Source organism: Cnephaeus nilssonii (genome assembly GCF_951640355.1).
Source record: "Cnephaeus nilssonii genome assembly, chromosome: 11".
Taxonomy (NCBI): Eukaryota; Metazoa; Chordata; class Mammalia; order Chiroptera; family Vespertilionidae; genus Cnephaeus; species Cnephaeus nilssonii.
In genome coordinates this window covers 28,439,140-28,458,249 of record NC_137082.1, presented here as the reverse complement: position 1 = coordinate 28,458,249, position 19,110 = coordinate 28,439,140, and the positions used below count along the sequence as shown (strand labels likewise).

Here is a 19,110-nt window from a genome sequence, read left to right as displayed (position 1 = left end):
TCCTTTTTTCTTAACACTTTTTTTAAACTAGATTTTTAAAACCATAAAAAGGTACTTTTTAAAACCAAGAAAATAATGTAAGTAACATCTGTATACCCTTATGAGTTGGCAAATATTAAATTTTATGGTTTTAGCTCATTTTTTTCTATAAGAATAGTATTACAGTTAAAGTAGAAGTCTCTCTATTCCTCTCCCCAGTTCCATCTACTTTGTTCCATTCTTAGAGGCAGCCACTTTCTGAAATTGGCATGTAGCCTTCAAGTCTCCATTTCCTTTTCTTTATTTTAAAATTGATTTTAGAGAGAGAAAAATAACAATTTGTTGTTCCACTTATTTATGCACTCATTGGTTGATTCTTGTATGTGCCTGACTGACAATCGAACCTGCAACCTTGGCATATCAGGACGATGCTCTAACCAACTGAGCTACCCAACCAGGGCCAACTCTACATTTTCATACTTGACTATATATGTAGGGTTTGTTTTCTTGTGTGTATTCACATAAATGGTATACTGAATGTCACATTCTGTAACTTTTTTGTTCATGTGCTTTGGAGTTCTACCTTTTTTTTTTTTTGTTAATCCTCACCTGAGGATATTTTTTCCAATTCTTTGCAGAGGGAGTAGAAGGGAGGGAGGGAGTGGGAGAGAGAGAGAAACATCACTTGGCTGCCTCCTGCATGTGCTCTGACCAGTTCAGGGAGCAAAACAGCAACTGGGGTACGTGCCCTTGAACCAGAATCAAACCCATGACCTTTAAGTGCACAGGCCAACGCTCCAGCCATTTAGCAACACCAGCCAGGGCAGTTCTGCCTATCTTGATACACATCTAATTCTTTCATTTTTACTGTTGGGGAGTATTCCATTAAGTGAACAGCTACTAATTATCTATTCTGGTGAACATTTGTGTTGTTTCCATGCTGTAGAGAACATTCTTGTACATGTCTCCTTAACAAAGAAATTTCTCAGTTATAGGATATGCTTATTTTTAACTTTATTAAATGTTGCCAAATTACTTTCCAGAGTGTTGGTCCCAACTTATACCCCTACTGGTAGTGTTAAGCAATTGGCATTTTCTCATGTTTTCATTAACACTTGGTGTTGCTAGGCTTTTTAATGTTTGCCAATGTGATGGATGTGAAATAGAATTTCATTTTCAATATGAATTGCTATTATTTTTGTTATAGTTGAGTATCTTTTCACATCTTTATTGGCCATTCATCTGTATTTTTTTAAAAATATATTTTATTTTTAAAAATATATATTTTATTGATTTTTTACAGAGAGGATGGGAAAGAGATAGAGAGTTAGAAACATTGATGAGAGAGAAACATCTATCAGCTGCCTCCTGCACACCTCCTACCGGGGATGTGTCCGCAACCAAGGTACATGCCCTTGACCGAATTGAACCTGGGACCTTTCATTCTGCAGGCAGACGCTCTATCCACTGAGCCAAACCCATTAGGGCACTTTTTTTTTAAGATTTAAAAAATATATATTTTTAGAGAGAGGGAAAGGGAGGGGGAGAGAAAAACATTGATTGGCTGCCTCCTACACACCCCCTACAGGGGATTGAGCCCTCAACCTGGGCATGTGCTCTGACCAGGAATTGTACCGGCAACCTTTGGTGTATGTGGCAATGCCCAACCAGCTGAGCCACACTGGCCAGGGCTCATTTTTATTCTTTACTGAATTTTATGTTTATATCTTCTATTCATTTTTCTGTTTATACATAAGTTCCCCTCTTATCTGCAGGAGATTCATTCCAAGACCCCCATGGATGCCTGAAATGGCAGATAGTACTGAACCCTATATATACTACGTTTTTTCCTACATGTACATAACTTTTCACGTAAAGGAAACACTTTGTTTTCTCTGGCATATCCGAATTGCCAGCATCACTGCTCTTGTACTTTGGAGCCATAATTAAGTAAAATAAGGGTTACTTGAACATAAGCACTGTGATGCTGAGACAGTTGATCTGAAAACCCAGACAGCTACTAAGTGACTAAAAGGTGGGGGGTGTATGCAGCATGGATATGTTGGACAAAGGGATGATTCATGTTCTGGGAGGGGCAGAGTGGGATGGGGCGAGATTTCATCATGCTACTCAGATCAACACACAATTTGAAACATAAAAATTGTTTATTTCTGGAATTTAAACCTTGTTTTTCATATTTAGATCTCTCATCTATCCAGAATTTAATTTTATCAGTGGCAAAAAGCTAAGGTTCTAATATTCTTTTAGATGAAAAGCAAGTTGCCAACAACGATTAATTAAGCCCTCTATTTATTCCTGCTTTGCTGTAGTATACCGTGTTCCTATAGACATGCAATTCTGTTTCGTTTCACTGGTCCTTTGTCAACTCTTTATGATCTTATTTACATTGATCTTATTAAAACTTTTGATAAGGTAGTTAGATTTTCCATATCTGTTCTTCTTTTCCAGAGTTGCCTTTACCATCCTTGGACTTTAATAAATTTTATATTTATTATACATTTACTCAAATTGGAATTTCCTAAGGCTTATTTCTCTCACAGGAAGAACAAGCTATTGGTTCTGAATAATCAGGGTTGTTGATAAATTGGTGTCATCCACTGTTTGGGCTTAAGTTTCAGGCAGTGCCTTAGCTCAGAGGCCAGAAATTAAATCCTCATTTAATATATTTTTATTTATGTCAGAGAGGAAGGGAGAGGGAGAGATAGAAACATCAATGATGAGAGACAATCTTTGATCAGCTGCCTCTTGCATGCCCCACACTGGGGATCAAGCCTGCAATCTGGACATGTACCCTGACTGGGAATCTAACCATGACCTCCTGGTTCATGGGTCAATGCTCAACCACTGAGCCACACCAACCAGGCTAAATCCTTATTTAAATCAGGAATTTTATTATTTCTCCTGGTTTCTGTGGGTCAGGAGTTTGGAAGAACTGCTTGGCTGGGTAGTTCAGGCTCTAGATCTTTCATGTAGTTGTAGTCAGATGGTGGCTGGAGCTGGAACAGCAAGTGGTGGAGTGGCTAGGGGCTGGCCAGTGATCTCTCCTCCATATGGCTTTTCTGTGTGGGCTGATTTTGGCTTCTCTTACACAGTATGACAACTCAGGACACGTAGGCTGTTCATATGGCTGCTGATTGCTTTAAGAAGTCCAGCTGATAGGCAGAAATGGCTTTGTCTCTTTTTAGCTAGCCTCAAAAGTCAGGTGGCATCAATTCTCTCATATTCCATTAGTTACAAAGTGAGTCTCAAGCCTGTCCAGATTCCAAAAAGGGGAGATTAGACTCCATTTCTTGATGGGGGAGTGGCAAGGTTGTATAAAGCCTTATGGGGAGATATTGTTGCAACCATATTTGGAAAATACAGTCTGCCACAATCTCTGAATTTATAAATGCACCTTAAAGTTCACTCGGCAAACAAGTGACGTATGAAAACTTGAACACAACTTAATCATTTGTTATTTATCACTAGAGTCCCAGCGCATGATTCAATCGTGCGGGTAGGGTCCCTAGGCCTAGCCTCCTGTGATCAGGGCCATCTTCTGCCTGTTCGCCAGTCCCCAGGCCCAATGCTGTCTCCGCCGCCGCCACTGAGCTGCCAGGCTGTTGGGATCACCAGCTCATCCCCAGCCGCTGCCGCTGCTGCTGGGGCTTGAGGCGCTGACGAAGGGGAGCACGGCAGGGGATCCGGGTGCGGACAACCGGCTCCCCGCCTCCGATGGCAGCGGAGCTGGGTGTCCAGGGTGTCCGAGGCAGCCCCCCTCAGCGGCCGCCAATCCAGCCGTTGAGAGGCGGGGTGGGGGGGGGGGCGCGGGGGGACAGGAGTCCCGCGCCTCTCAATGGCTGGATATGCCACCCCGAGTCCCGCCCCCCAGCCTCCCACCGCCCAGTCGTGGGCGTAACGGAGTGATGGTTATTTGCATATTGCCTTTTTATTATGAAGGATAACACACAGGCATGTATGTTATGATAAACAGTGCAAAAGGAGGCTAGTTGGGAGAGCTGGTGATTAGAAGACCCAGGAAAGGCTTTTGAAAAGGGAAAGATTGAGGCTGAGTATGTGGGACCATATGCGAGAGGGCATTCAGGATCAGGAGACTGCCTGGGCACAAAGGAAGGAATAGAGCTTAGGGTGAGAGGTACCTTAGGGTGAGGAACCCTGCATATCACCAACAGAGTAAGAGCAGTGATCAAGAGGGACTAGCTGAAAAGGTGGCTGGTCCCTCAAAAGCTTGTGATACAGAATCAGTGCAGAAGGAAATAGGAAAACATTGCAGCTCTTACTGCATTTTCCATTCTGATAATTTTTTTTTTAAATCCTCACCTGAGGATATGTTTTTATTGATTTTAGACAGGAAGGAAGGGAAAGAGAGAAACATCAATGTGAGGGAGGAACGTGGATCTATTAATATTAAATAAAAACTTGAAATGTGATTGTACTTTATCAGAATCTGAATGCGAATCTTGTTGCAGTGTCTTGTGCCTACATGTCGAGGGAAGTCATTTACTGCTCTCCCTAGCTCTCCTCTCACAGTGACGATGGACTGGCAGTCAATCAAGTAAGCAGTCACACTATTTAATAAAAGGCAGTTTTACGATATTTCAACTGCAAAGAGAATCTATAATTTTCCTATATTATACTAGGATTCTTATTTGTATACATTGATAAAGTATACAATAAAAGGCTTAATTAGGAGTTTGTGTTGAAATGATAATTGTCTTTATTCAAAATTTGTTCTCTGTTGGATACCAGAAAGGATTTGATGTGCGAGTATTATGTCCTTTTTCTACTGAGAAATAGTTCATGGTATTTCTCACTTATGTGACTCATTGAACTGGATGTAGACCATAAACAAAACTACATAATTTCCATAATGAGCTATGATAAAAATAATACTGTTTTGAAAGTTTAAAATAAAGAATTTCTTAGAAATGGGCATGTTTTATTTTATGTTCTCACAATCCATGAGGCATTTTAATGTAGTTTTTTTTTTAAAAAAGCTGTTTTTTAAAACAAGTCAAATTGTGTGTGTGTGTGTTTAACAATTTATTTCATTTTTCTCGCTATAGTTGCATAGCTACATCCTAAATATAAAATAATAGGTAGTTTTGAAGTTAGAATGCTCTCTCAGAAAACGTGGCTAAAACAGGAGATGGTCTTAAAAAACTAGAATCTAGGGGAAAAGGGAGGTAGATTGCTACCACGCTCTACCTTTACCCGCTCTGCCCTGTAAAAACCAAGATCAACACATGTAATAATTGTTCTCTATGCTGAGATATTTACAAATACTCTATTTTATAAAAGAGGAAATGTTTAAGACTCCTCCTGAGTGTGATTGTATCTCTGGTGAGTGAGAGAGCCTGGTATCCAGGCCACGTTTACAGTACTTTCACCACTGAAGGGTGTAATGAGGGCTTCAGAGGTGCTAAAAGGGCCACAATAGAATATATACATAGAAGATCCAGGGTAATTTAATTATTTGAACAAAATCTCTGTTTTCAGGTAAAAATAGCAGAAAGAAAAGGAGCTTAAATATTTTAATTGGATTTTTTCTCACTTTAAAAAATATTTTCAATTACAACATACAATATTATATTAGTTTCAGGTGTACAACATAGTGACTAGACGTTTATTTAACTTAATGAAGTGCTCACCCCCGTAAGTCCAGTACCTATTTGACACCAATATTTTAACTGAATTTGAATAGTGACCTCCTGATACTAGGAAGTCACACCTAGGGGTATAAAATAGTGACTTCCACTTTTTTGTAACTTTTTCCTGTGTAGTGTGTTGTGGACATCATTTTGTTTTTGTCCATCAATACTTTCCCATTTACTGTTTTCTAAAATTTAGTATCTCTTGTTTGATGCACACCCTAAAATTTCTCTTTACTTTTAGTAAGTGTAATTTTGGGTGGACATTTTGGAGGGAGGGTGACAAATGCACAATGCTCATCCTGCCATCCCATCCTTAACTGCAAACTGCTGAAGTGATTTTAGATACATCATTGAACGTTTTAAACTAATTTTAGAAAACTAATGGGTCCTTTATCTAGCTCAGCACTATGTGGACCCTGACTAGTTAATATGTAGAAGAAACAACCCAAAGTCAATATGTGTACTCACTGAAAATTGCTTACCTATTTAGAATCCAGGAGCTGATGTCTGACGATCAGCGAGAAGCAGGTCGGATTCCACGAACGATAGAATGTGAGCTTGTTTATGATCTTGTGGATAGCTGCGTTCCAGGAGACACAGTGACTATTACTGGAGTTGTCAAAGTCTCAAATGCTGAAGAAGGTGTGGTATAACTCATTCCTCATTTGGATTGTCCCTCAGTAATTTGTCAACATTTGTCTTTTTTAAAGGTACTTCTGAATCTCCATTAATTTAGAGAGTTCCTTGTTCTTATTTCTTACACTAGAGGCCCGGTGCACAAAATTTGTGTAAGGGGCTCCGCCCTCAAAGCCTCGGCTGCCTCACAGTTCTGTGGCCCTGTCCCGCCCCCTCTACCCACCCCCCCAGTTGTTCTTGAAGGTCGTTCTGCTGTCAGGTCCAATTAGCATATTAAGCTCTTTATTATATAGGACTAGAATCCTGGTGCATGCAATTTGTGTGGGGGGGTGGGGGGGGGGGTTCCTCAACCCGGCCTGCACCCTCTCCAATCTGGAACTGCTGGCTCACCTGCCTGCCTCCTGATTGCCCCTAACCGCTTCTGCCTGCCAGCCTGATCACCCCCTAACCGCTCCCCTGCCGGCCCAATCTCCCACAACTGCCCTCCCCTGCCGGGACACGCCTCCTCCGTGCAAGGCAGCCGAGACACCGCGCATAGCTGTGGGACCCCAGGCCCCGCCTCCGCTGTGTGTGCGGCCATCTTGTGAAAACATCGTGCAAGGGCATTGCGTGATGCCACCTAAGCTATTATTATATAGGATAGGTGAAACTTTCCCTCTGAAAGAAGGTTTATTTGTAGTTCATTGTGCCTTTCTTGTACATCTACTTGAATTTTTGTAGGGAAAATGAAAATACCAATTATTACATTTCACACTTTGAAATTTACAGGTTCTCGGAATAAGAATGACAAATGTATGTTCCTTTTATACATCGAAGCAAATTCTGTTAGCAATAGCAAAGGACAGAAACCAAAGGCTTCTGAGGAGGGATGTAAAAATGGAGCATTGCTGGAGTTCTCACTTAAAGACTTTTACGCCATCCAAGAGATTCAAGCTGAAGAGAACCTGTTTAAGCTCATTGTCAAGTATGTGTGACCCTACCTGAAATTTTATTATGTATGTGCATGTTGGGCTGTTCTTGGCTGCAAGTAACAAGAAATTAGTCAAAATGGTTGCAAAATAGAGTTCACCAGCTAACTGCCCATTTTTGTTTGACACATGAGCTAAAAATGGTTTTTACTTTTTTAAAAAAGATTTGTAAAATTTATTTTTAGAGAGAAAGAGAGAGAGTGAGAAATATTGATGAGAGAGAGAAACATCTATCAGCTGCCTCCTGCACACCACCTACTGGGGATCAAGCCCACAATCCCAGGCATGTGCCCTGACCCAGAATAGAACCCAGTAACCTTCCGGTACTCGGAATGACACCCAACCACTGAGTCACACCAGCCAGAGCCATTTTTACATTTTTTAATGGCTGAAAAAGAATGAAAAGGAGGATATCTCATGACATGCAAAATTATATGAAATTCAGATTTTGCTGCCTATAAATAAACTTTTATTGGAATACAGCCACCCTCATTCAAAAGAATTCAGAGTTGAGACAGAACAAATGGCTCACAAATGCTTACTGTCTGGTCCTCTTCAGAAAAGTTTGCTGACCTCTAGTGTAAGTACTATGGAAAAGTTACTCAGCAGAAGAGTGATGGGACAGTGAATTTCAGAGTTATTTCAGTTAGTTGCATGTAGGGTTTTTTTGTTTTTACTTTTAAAACTAAGAAAGAGATTCACATAGAAGTTACTTACATTGGGTTATTTCCTTGTTATTGCCGTACAATAGAGAAGAAGCAAAGGGGAGGCATCCTGTTTAAGCCAACTACTTTCTGGTATGGTCTGGGACGTGTTACCTAATTTTTCCTTCATTTTTATAGAAATAGTACTTGTCTCAGAGGGTTCTGAAGGTTAAATGAAATTTTGTGTTACCTAACAATGCTGTTATTTTAAGACTTTTTTGACAATTTTTTTTGGATAGTTTTGAAAAAATAGGGGGAAATGAGGCAGAATAATAGATATGTCTAAGAGAGATAAAGAACTGAGGTTTTGATGTGCATTATATTAGAAAATTGATCTAGACTTTAGGCTCTAGGAGAATTTGACACTTTTTCTGCCTTTAATATGTTAATTAGCTGACTAAAAAAAAGTATGGAGTGCCTCAGGGGTTCTTTGTTCTTAAACTCGCAGAGACTTCCCAACTGCCCTGAGAAGGAGCTAGGGTTGAGGGTTTGATCTAGTGAGAAGTGAAGGTGTGGTGAGTGGTCTGTAACGGGATCTGAGGAGCTACCTGGTTGAGGATCAGAACACTTCTTTTTGGTTCCTCACATCAGTTATAAATAAAAGTGAACATATGGCCCTAGCCTGTTTGGCTTAGTGGATAGAGTGTAGGCCTGTAGACTGAAGAGTCCTGAGTTTGATTCCAGTCAAGGGCACATGCCTGGGTTACGGGCTTGATCCCCAATGGGGGGGCTGCGCAGGAGGCAACCAATCAATGATTCTCTCTCATCATTGATGTTTCTGTCTCTTTCTCTCCCTTTCCCTTCCTCTCTGAAATCTATAAAAAATACTTTAAAAAGAAAATGAACATACTAGTAGTGGTCCTTCTTCTGCAGTGTACTTACAAAAGATAAAGTAGTATGAAAAACAAGGGTTTTCATCCTGGCTGGTTTCACTCAGTGGTTAAGAGTGTCAGCCGGCAGACTGAAGGGTCTTGGGTTCGATTCCTAGTCAAGGGCACATACCTTGGTTGTAAGTTCCTTAGCCCCAGTAGGGGGGAGTGCGGGAGGCAGCCAATCGCTCTTCCTCTCCCTCGCTCCCTTGCACACTCTAGATATCAATGGAAAAAATATCCTCGGGTGAGGATTAAAAAAACAACAAACAAACAAAAAACTAGCATTTTCTTACCATGGTTTACTTTTTTTTACCTTTTAGTTCTAAGTTTGTGATTTTAGCATCAAAACTAGATTTTTTTAAATTTTTTTAAATTTTATTTTTTAAAATATATTTTTATTGATTTCAGAGAGGAAGAGAAAGATAGAAACATCAGTGATGAGAGAGACTCATTGATTGATTGCCTCCTGCACGCCCCGCACTGGGGATCAAGCCTGCAATCTGGGCATATGCCCTGACCGGGAATCAAACCCGGGACCTCTTGGTCCATGAGATGACACTCAATCCACTGAGCCACCACAGCTGGGCTAGATTTTTTTGTTTTGTTAATCTTGCAGGGGTTGGCCAACTAAGCAGAGAAGGCTTATTTTGTATATAAAGTTTTATTAGAACACAGCCCCACCCATTCATTTACAGATTGTTGATGGTTGCTTTCACTCAAGTTAAGTAGTTGTGTCCAAGATAATAGAACTGAAAATAAATTTACTTTCTGGCCCTTTAAGAAAAAGTATGTTGACCCTTGCCAGATTAACAATGGAGGACCATGAAAGGAAGATAGAAAAGACAGTAGAAGGTTATGTTTTAGTTCAGGTTTCTTTAGAAGCAATGATATTTGGGAAGCAGTTTATTTGGGAGGTGATCCCCAAATATACTGGTGGGCTGGGAAGTGAGGCAGAGGAAGGATGGCAGTCAGTATGTGGTGCTGTGCCTCAATGAACAGATTATTACTAGCATCCAGGGCTTACTCCTCCTGAGGCTTCTGGGGCACTAGACTGTGTAGAACTCAGTATTTTTCCATCCAAGGTTCTGGGTTTGGAGCTGCTCCTGGGAATATTAGGTAACCCAGCACTCTAGCTTGCCCAGCCTGTCTGCAGCCAGAGAAAGCCCTTTGACAGACAGGTGCAGGTGTGTGGTAGGAAGCCAGCAGTGATTATGCAGGAGCATGCTGACCAGTAGTGCCAAGGGATATGGCAGGACACCGACATCCGTGTTTACATATAGTAAAAGGGATAATGATCCACTGTTTACTCTTGAGCATCTCTCTTCCACCCGGTTTGGTTATTTTGTTTCTTGTTTGTACAATAAGTAAGTATAAATATACTTCTTTATATTCATATATGATTTTACATGTTCTGATCATTTGACTTGAACTGAAAAAAAGGAAATTTTATCTAGTCTTAAAATGTGTATGCAGTTCACCTTTTTGTCTCCTTTCAGTGACTTGGCTGCACAAGTCTAAAGATGTCTATTCACATAAAATACAAAATAATTCATATCCTAAAGTGGAAGACCATGATTATGGTGCATTTTAAAGGCTAGTAATGTAAAATGATCAATAGTATATTTGGTGACTTTAAAATGCTTTACAAGTATCCTTCCTTACTCTGGCACAATATTTAAGCATTTTTCCCTTTATAGATTAATCAAGAATTTTGAGAAATTTATTGAATATTAGAATAACATGTATTGAGTTTGGGGGGGTGTACATTTTTTATTTTTATCTTTTTTTGATAAAATATGTAGTAAGTTAAGCAAACTTCAAAGATCTTATAATAGATCAATGAAGGGGAAGTTAGAATTTATGAGTTGTATTCTGTTTTTCAGCTCGCTTTGCCCTGTCATTTTTGGCCATGAAGTAAGTATTTTACTTCATCTTTGCTAAAAATTATATAAAGTTGGCAAAAATCCTATATAATAAAGAGCTAATATGCTAATTAGACCGCACGGTAGACCGACCTTCTAGAACAATCTTCTGGAACAACCAGTGGGCGGGGCCACGAGGCAGCCGGGGCTGCGAGGGTCGAGCCCTTTGCACGAATTTCATGCATCGGGCCTCTAGTAAAATATAAAGACTTTATTAATAAATAGCTAATTTCTACTGGCCAGTTGCTCATATTTTAATGAGTCATTATTCTCCATAAATGAATGTCGTGATGGGAAACTACAGCCCCTTGTAGGAAAAAGCTACTTACTAATTAGAGTTAATAGGATGGGCTTCCTTTAAACTGACTCTGGACAGTTAAAGCAGAAACTAACAAGTATTTCTTAGTTTTGTGGCATGAATTCATGCCTTGCAAGGTAGGTCTTCACTTAGGAACTTTTAAGATACTGCTCTGATTTTATACGCTTTCTATTTTTTGCTTTTTAAACCAGATACATTATAATAGTTCATATTAGACTTGCTTTTCTTAGGAAAAAAAGTTCAATCATGTTTTAAAAGAAAACCCCTAAACAAATAAACGTTGTAAACATAAGAGGAGTAGTGTCCCTTTTGCTAGTCATTTTTATGTTCTTATTTTTTTCCTTCTTTCACATTTGAGCTTGTTAAAGCAGGGTTGGCATTAGCACTCTTTGGAGGAAGCCAGAAATACGCAGATGACAAAAACAGAATTCCAATTCGGGGAGATCCACATGTCCTTATTGTTGGAGATCCAGGCTTGGGAAAGAGTCAGATGCTACAGGTAGGATTATATGTAGGATGCTACAAATAATCACTTAATATTTGACCTTTTGCTTAGTATACACATGAATACTTCACAAATGAATTTGCTCAAAGCATGTCGTATTTGTGTTCCAGAGGATACAGTTTGGTGATATAAGTGAATTGGGGTTTGTGTGAGTAATATGTAACTTGTATCTGACCATCTTTTCAAATTGAGCCAGTCTTCTGTCTTACAGGCTGCATAGACATGCTGGTCTGTTGAGATGTCAACTGTTGTAAAACATAAGCCATTTCCCAAACCCCTTTTTTGTATTCAGTATTGCTTTGCTAGTCTTTATTGTTTAAAAATAAAGCAGAGTCACCCATTCTCTCTTCACAGAGCTACATAAACAGTGTATTGGGCTTTAAGAATAATCAGGTGCCATTGCTACCCTGGTTGCAAGGCTGGTGGGGTCCTTTGAGTTTAGGAGATGCAGGCCTGCTCCTGGGAGGGAGAGTGCATGTTGGGTCCTTTGTCTTGAGGCTTTTATCTCTCCTGCAGGTGTGAATTTTAGGGGAGGACTCAGGGGAGAGTTTCAACAGAATAAGATCGTGGTCTTCACTGATTGGTCAGCAATAGGCAGTGGGAAGTTCATCCCAGGCAAACCCCTGGAACCTATCCCCAAAGCCCCCTTTTCTCTGACTTCTTAGTGAGCCAAAGCAGACCAGCCTAGGCTCATTTTCTTAGCCCTTCCTTGTTTCACTGTTCCCAGCTTTAATAAACGTCCTCTAAAATAAAAAAATAAAATTAAAAAGAATAATCAGGTAAAGGTAAGAGTTCTTTGGAATACATTTTAACTACTTCTGAGTCCAAAGCAAATCCGCTTCTGTGTCCAGTCTAATGGTCCTCAAGAAATTTCTGCTTTTGTCAATCTGTCAAGCTGTCCTCCCTTCAAGGACTTATGATGGCCCAAAAGGTGCTGCTTGGTGGAATGCTTGTGGTTTTCTTGGAGTGACACCTGGTAAGCCAGCCATAATGTCCTTTCTAAGAATGCTCATGTTGTCCATCCATACCCCCTCCCCCCATGTGGAAAAATGTGACCAGACCAGAGGCTCTCTGGCTTTTTGGTAAATTGTAGTCCAGTGACTACTGAATCATGTTTGGAGCTCTTTGAAAATATTGTGGCCTGCCCAGGCCAGTTGAATTAAGAGTCTCTGAGTTATGGTCCCATGATCTGTACATAAATGATTCTGATGTGCAGGCAGTATTGAGTACTGCTTTGATCTTGTCATTACACTGTAAACCCACATCAGATGATTCTTTATTTCTTGTGGTTAAGTGTAAAACCAGTCATTTAAATTTTTAATCTGCCCTGACTGGTTTGACTCAGTGGATAGAGCGTCAGCCTGCAGACGGAAGGGTTCTGGATTCTATTCTGGTCAAGGGCATGTACCTTGGTTACATAGGCGGTGTGCAGGAGGCAGCTGATCGATGTTTCTCTCTCATTGATGTTTCTAACTTTCTATCCCTCTCCCTTTCTCTCTGTAAAAAATCAATAAAATATATTTAAAAAAATTTTTTTAATCTGGCTTTTTATCCATGTTTTAATACTTCTTTGCTGTAGACTAACTGGGCATATATATATTTAATTTTGTTCCAAGCCCTTGCTACAAGCCTGGCACAGAGCACAGAGTACCTAGCCAGAATTTGGATATAAAAGGTAGACGTGGGGATCCAAATTGTTACACTTTCTTTTCTATCTTTTATAGCATTGTGTGTGTATGATTTTTTGAATTAGTATATTATAGGTGGAAGCCTGGTTTAACCTCCACAGTGTCTGATTATCTCTACAGATCATTTAATTTCTGCGTTTTGTTTACAGTATATAAAATGTCATTTTTCTCTTTTTTATTGATAAAATATGTCTTGACAGATAGATAATGGTTCCAAAATACATTAAATGACACTGAAAATGTTTTCATACCAAGGAATGACACTGCACATTTTTCATGTTTTTTGGACCTGAGAATAATGCCTTTAAAACCCCTGGCTCAATTTAAAAATAGAAGCTGTAATATTAGTGGAAATTAGGTGTTGTAAATAATGGAGGGTATCATATATAAGCCTGCTAGTCGCACTAAGCCAGGATTTTTTTAAAAAATACGCTATTTCCAAAAATAATTAAAAATGGAACTCCCATTTGACCCAATAATCCTACTTCTAGGACTATATCCCAAGAAATCAGAAACACCAATCAGAAAGGATATATGCACCTCTATGTTCATAGCAGCACAATTTACAATAGCTAACATTTGGAAACAGCCTAAGTGCCTATCAGCTGATGAATGGATTAGGAAACTGTGATATGTCTACACAATGGAATACTATGCTGCAGTAAAAAAGAAGGAACTCTTACCATTTGCAACAGCAGGGATGGACCTGGAGAGCATCATGGCTAGCAAAATAAGCCAGTGGGAGAAAGATAAATATCATATGATCTCACACATTTGTGGAATATAATGAAATGAACATCATAAACTGATGAACAAAAATAGAGCCAGAGGGAGAAAAATCCTATATAATAAAGAGCTAATATGCTAATTAGACCAAACAGCAGAACCTTCTGGATGACCTTCTGGACGAAGCCGGGCTGTGAGGGCTGAGCCCCTTGCACGAATGTTGTGCATTGGGCCGCTAGTATTCTAGAATATAATAGAAGTAATCCTGTTATTTGCAGATTTTTAATATTTCCTACAACTTTTGTGATACCATACTATGTTAGTACAGTTTTGGTAATATTATCATACTTAAAATCCTTTTATTCTTGCTATATTAATATTTATTGCATGTAATATTATATGTAAGATCATTTTTCTTTTTTCTTTTTTTTTTTTTGAAAGTTAATTATTGTTTAATGACAAGCTTATGTTTTATGAAGAAGCGACTTTAAAAGTGTTCAGTTATATTTCAGTATCTTTTTTTTTTTTTTTAATTTCTTTATTGATTAAGGTGTCACATATTTGTCCTCATCCCCCCATTCCCATCCCACACCCCTCCCCATGGATGCCCCAACCCCCTGTTGAACTTAACCATTGGTTAGGCTCTTATGCATGCACACAAGACCTTTGGTTGATCTCTCCCTTCTCCCCCCACCCTCCCCTATCCTCCCTCTGAGGCCCGATAGTCCGATCGGTGCCTCCTTGTTTCTGGTTCTGTTCTTGTTCATCAGTCCATGTTGTTCATCATTTCCCCTAGATGAGCGAAATCATGTGTCACTAGAGATGTACTTATAAGAATTGAATGTGCGACGGGCAATAATAGTTATGCTGACAGGCAAAAAATCAGTCTGTAGTGAGTTTCTTTCTGGACCAACAGTTCTTTTGAGACCCAATATCAATGTCCACCAGTTCCTTATGAGTACATGTCGGCACTGACCCCTCAGCTCTGGATGGTGGACAAATGGTGATAATGCAGGTCCGACTCCCTCTGGTTTGGTCTTGGCCGGACCCAGGGGGGGCACGGCTTCACCCGGACCCGGGACCCAGGCTCACCCGGATCCAGGGGCCCGCGGCCTCACCCGGACCCGGGACCCAGGCTCACCCGGATCCAGGGGCCCGCGGCCTCGCCCGGACCCGGGACCCAGGCTCACCCGGATCCTGGGGCCCGCGGCCTCGCCCGGACCCGGGACCCAGGCTCACCCGGATCCAGGGGCCCGCGGCCTCGCCCGGACCCGGGGCCAGGCTCACCCGGATCCAGGGGCCCGCGGCCTCGCCCGGACCCGGGGCCCAGGCTCACCCGGATCCAGGGGCCCGCGGCCTCGCCCGGACCCGGGGCCCAGGCTCACCCGGATCCAGGGGCCCGCGGCCTCGCCCGGACCCGGGGCCCAGGCTCACCCGGCTCCAGGGGCCCGCGGCCTCGCCCGGACCCGGGGCCCAGGCTCACCCGGATCCAGGGGCCCGCGGCCTCGCCCGGACCCGGGGCCCAGGCTCACCCAGATCCAGGGGCCCGCGGCCTCGCCCGGACCCGGGGCCCAGGCTCACCCGGATCCAGGGGCCCGCGGCCTCGCCCGGACCCGGGGCCCAGGCTCACCCGGATCCAGGGGCCCGCGGCCTCGCCCGGACCCGGGGCCCAGGCTCACCCGGATCCAGGGGCCCGCGGCCTCGCCCGGACCCGGGACCCAGACTCACCCTGACCCAGTTCCCAGCCTCACCCGGACCCAGGGGCGCGCAGCTTCACCCGGATCCGGGACCCAGCGGGGTTTCGTCTTCTTGATCCCATTACCTGTTGGTCAATTCCATCTCAGTAATTCCTTCGGCCATTTTCTCAGAGCTCCAGGGCAGCCGCCGCAGAACTCGTTGGGCGGCAGGCTCGGCGAAGCTCCGGTGTGCCCGGTGCGCGGCAGCGGGCTGGTCCGGGGTGTCTGCGTCGGCCCTTGGGTCTGCAGCGGTGGCCAGTCACCGAGCGTGCGCACCTGGCCGCTTCCGGGGCGTTGAGATTCTTGAAGGACTCGGAGGTCAGCAAGCGCGGAGTCTCCCACCCCATGTCTCCCAGGGGCTCGTCTGTCCGTGCTCGGCAGCGAGTGGGGCCTTCCCCTCAGCCGGAGACCGCCGGGGGAACTGCGCCGAGCACGTTCCAGGCCGCCACTGTGTCGTCTGAGCCGTAGTTCTTAAAGTGTGATCTTTGGGTCGCCGGCATCAGCATCATCCCGAGTACCCCTCTCTTTTATTCTAGTTGTAGAGCATCTGCTCAGTCAGCCCTCCGGTGGTTCTGGATGGTGTCTGCTCCGCTCTCCCGTCGTAGACTCAAAATTGTTGTGGTAGGCAGCAATCAGGCTTCCGCCCTATGCCTCCATCTTGGTCTTCCTTTGTATAGTTAAGTCTTGATTGTTGTTGGTGTCGCTGGGAGGAATTGTCCTCCAGGCCAATTGGCCGTGCAGATCCTCTGTGTCTATCGTAAGATCATTTTTCTTGAATAATTGGTGTTAATTGCATGTAACGTTATCATTTAAAATCGTTTTTCTTGAGATATTATTTATTACATATAACATATTTAAGGTAGTTTTTCTTGAAATATTAAGGTTTATTGCATGTAGCATTTAAAATCATTTTTCTTGAAATAAAAAAACAAAACAAAAAAATTAGGCTAACACTAACAGTTATGAGTCAGTTACTTTGTATTTTTAATCTCCTTTTCCTCTGACCATTTAGTAAACTGTCCTATTCAGACTAACATGTAAGGAATTACAAGTAATAAAAATAATTATAGCTGCTGTTTATAAGCAAGGCACCATAGGTATTGGGTCATGCGCTGCGCAAGTCCAGATCACACTGACATTGGTCTCCTAGAGTTGTACAGTGCAGAGCCATGTAAAGTGGCCTTGAATTGGGCACTTACTGTGTGCTAGGTACCAGGTTAAGTGCCTTAACATACATGATATCATTTATTCCTCAGGACAGTATGTGATAAAACCTAAGGAAGCTGAAGCTTCGAGAAGTTTTAGAGCAACACACCCGGTACATGGTAGAGTCAGGATTAAAATGGGTCTGCTTGACTGAAGGTCCATGCTTTTAATTGTAGAGCTATTTGACTACTTTTTTGAACTGCCATAGATTGTTTACTCAGAAGGCAGGTATCATTGAGCCATTTTATTACTTGACTAGAGGCCCAGTGCACAAAATTTGTGTACTGGTAGGGTCCCTAGCAGCTGCTGGCCATGGCCTCCCTCCCTTCCCCCGGTTGGCCCCGCCCCCTGGACAAACTCCCGACAACTCCCGGTTGAGGGGACAATTTGCATACTACACTTTTATTATATAGGATGTTTAAAGAAGCATTGGATCCTTTGAGATTAAAATTGGTACTCAAATTTTTGCTATTTTGAAAATGAAGCATAAAATGGAATGTGTATTCACATGACCACAGACATCAGAATCAGGCTGCTTGGGTTTGATTGACTCCTGACTTCACACCTTCATAGCTGTGTGAGTTACTCTCTCTGCAGACGTGGGTTTCTGCATCAATACATGGGGATGCAATAATACCTTCCTCTTACCATAGTGTTAAAAATTGTATGGTACAAAGTTCTTAGGAGAATACATGGCATGTAATTAACATTTGTGAGCAATTACTATTAGCTATTTACTTTCTCTGATTCTCTTAAACTTTTTGTTTCCTCAGGCAGTATGCAACGTTGCTCCACGTGGTGTGTATGTTTGTGGTAATACCACGACCACCTCTGGTTTGACTGTAACTCTTTCAAAAGACAATTCCTCAGGAGATTTTGCTTTGGAAGCTGGTGCCCTGGTTCTTGGTGATCAAGGTAAGAAACCAAAGATAATAATTCTGGGTTTGTGGTTTTCTTTAAGCCTTTTCCTTTTTAGTCAGTTTCTTTATATTCTGTTCAAGAGTCATTTGGACAGCACTGACCCAATCAGGGTGTTGAGAATGAGTGCCAGAAAGATTTGACTGATGGTTTATAAGAAATCCAATTAGAGGGCTAAGCAAGAACGAATCTTCAATTGAGCTTTGTTACCTAAATTTCTCGTTGTGATGCTTTAACCTGTTCGAAAAACATGTTCCTATGAATTTGTCAGGCTATGTCCAGATTCCACTCCAGTTAAAGTCATTTATTCCTTCCATTTTGCCAGTGACCTCCACATTTCTAAATCCAGTACCCATGAGCCATGTTTGGCACAGCTGATCACTGCTCCCTCCAGGAAATGCTTTATCTGCTGGTTTCCAGGACACTGCACTCTTCTGGTTTTCTTTCTTCATTTACCTTTTCTTCTCGGTCTTTACTTGTTCTTCATCTCTCTAACCTCTTAGCTGGTTGGCACCTCGGGATGCTTAGCTTTTGTTCCTTTTTTCTTGGTCTATACTTAGTTTCATGGTGACCTTATTCTAGTCTCATGGCTTTACTTATCTATATGCTGAAAATTTCCACATTTATATTTCTTCTCCCCTGAACTCCTGGCATATATTATTGCCTATGCAATATTTCTGCAACTCTCTCAATCTTAACATGTCCAAAACCAAGATCCTGCTCTTCCTCTTCAAATCTATTCTTCTTACAGTCTTCATTTCAGTAGGTGACAATTCCATTCTTCTAGTTGCTCATAACGGAAGAGCATCTTTGACTTTTCTCATACCCACATCCAGTCTGTCAGCAAATCCTGTTGGCTCTATCTTCCAAATACGGCTGACCCTTGAATATCATGGTTTGAACTGCATGGGTCCACTTATAAGTGATTCCCCCCCCCCCCCAATAAATACATACAGTACTGTAAATGTATTTTCCTTATTTTCTTAATAAATTTCCTTTTCTTTAATTTTATTGTAAGAATACAGTATATAATACGTATAATACACAAAATATGTTAATCAACTATTTATGCTATTGGTTAGGCTTCTGGTCAACAGTAGGCTATTAGTAGTTAAATTTGGGGAGAGTCAAAAATTATATGCAGATTTCTGACTGCACAGGGATCCATCGCCCCTATCCCTGAGTTGTTCAAGGGTCGACTATATATTAAATAGCCAACCTTTTCTCCATTGCTACTACCCTGATCCAAGGCACCA

At 41.8% G+C, this 19,110-nt stretch overlaps 1 protein-coding gene across 5 annotated transcripts in view; it reads left to right on the top strand.

Annotated features, from left to right (window-relative positions):
• The window catches only part of MCM8 (minichromosome maintenance 8 homologous recombination repair factor), a 42,663-nt gene that overhangs the window by 10,055 nt on the left and 13,498 nt on the right, over positions 1-19,110 (top strand). For all 5 annotated transcript variants that reach the window (XM_079784393.1, XM_079784397.1, XM_079784396.1 and 2 more), the window contains exons 8-13: positions 4,470-4,555; positions 6,145-6,296; positions 7,059-7,254; positions 10,718-10,748; positions 11,434-11,574; positions 17,710-17,851. In XM_079784393.1, coding sequence (XP_079640519.1) covers positions 4,470-4,555; positions 6,145-6,296; positions 7,059-7,254; positions 10,718-10,748; positions 11,434-11,574; positions 17,710-17,851 — 748 coding nt within the window. The remainder of the gene's footprint in view (positions 1-4,469; positions 4,556-6,144; positions 6,297-7,058; positions 7,255-10,717; positions 10,749-11,433; positions 11,575-17,709; positions 17,852-19,110) is intronic.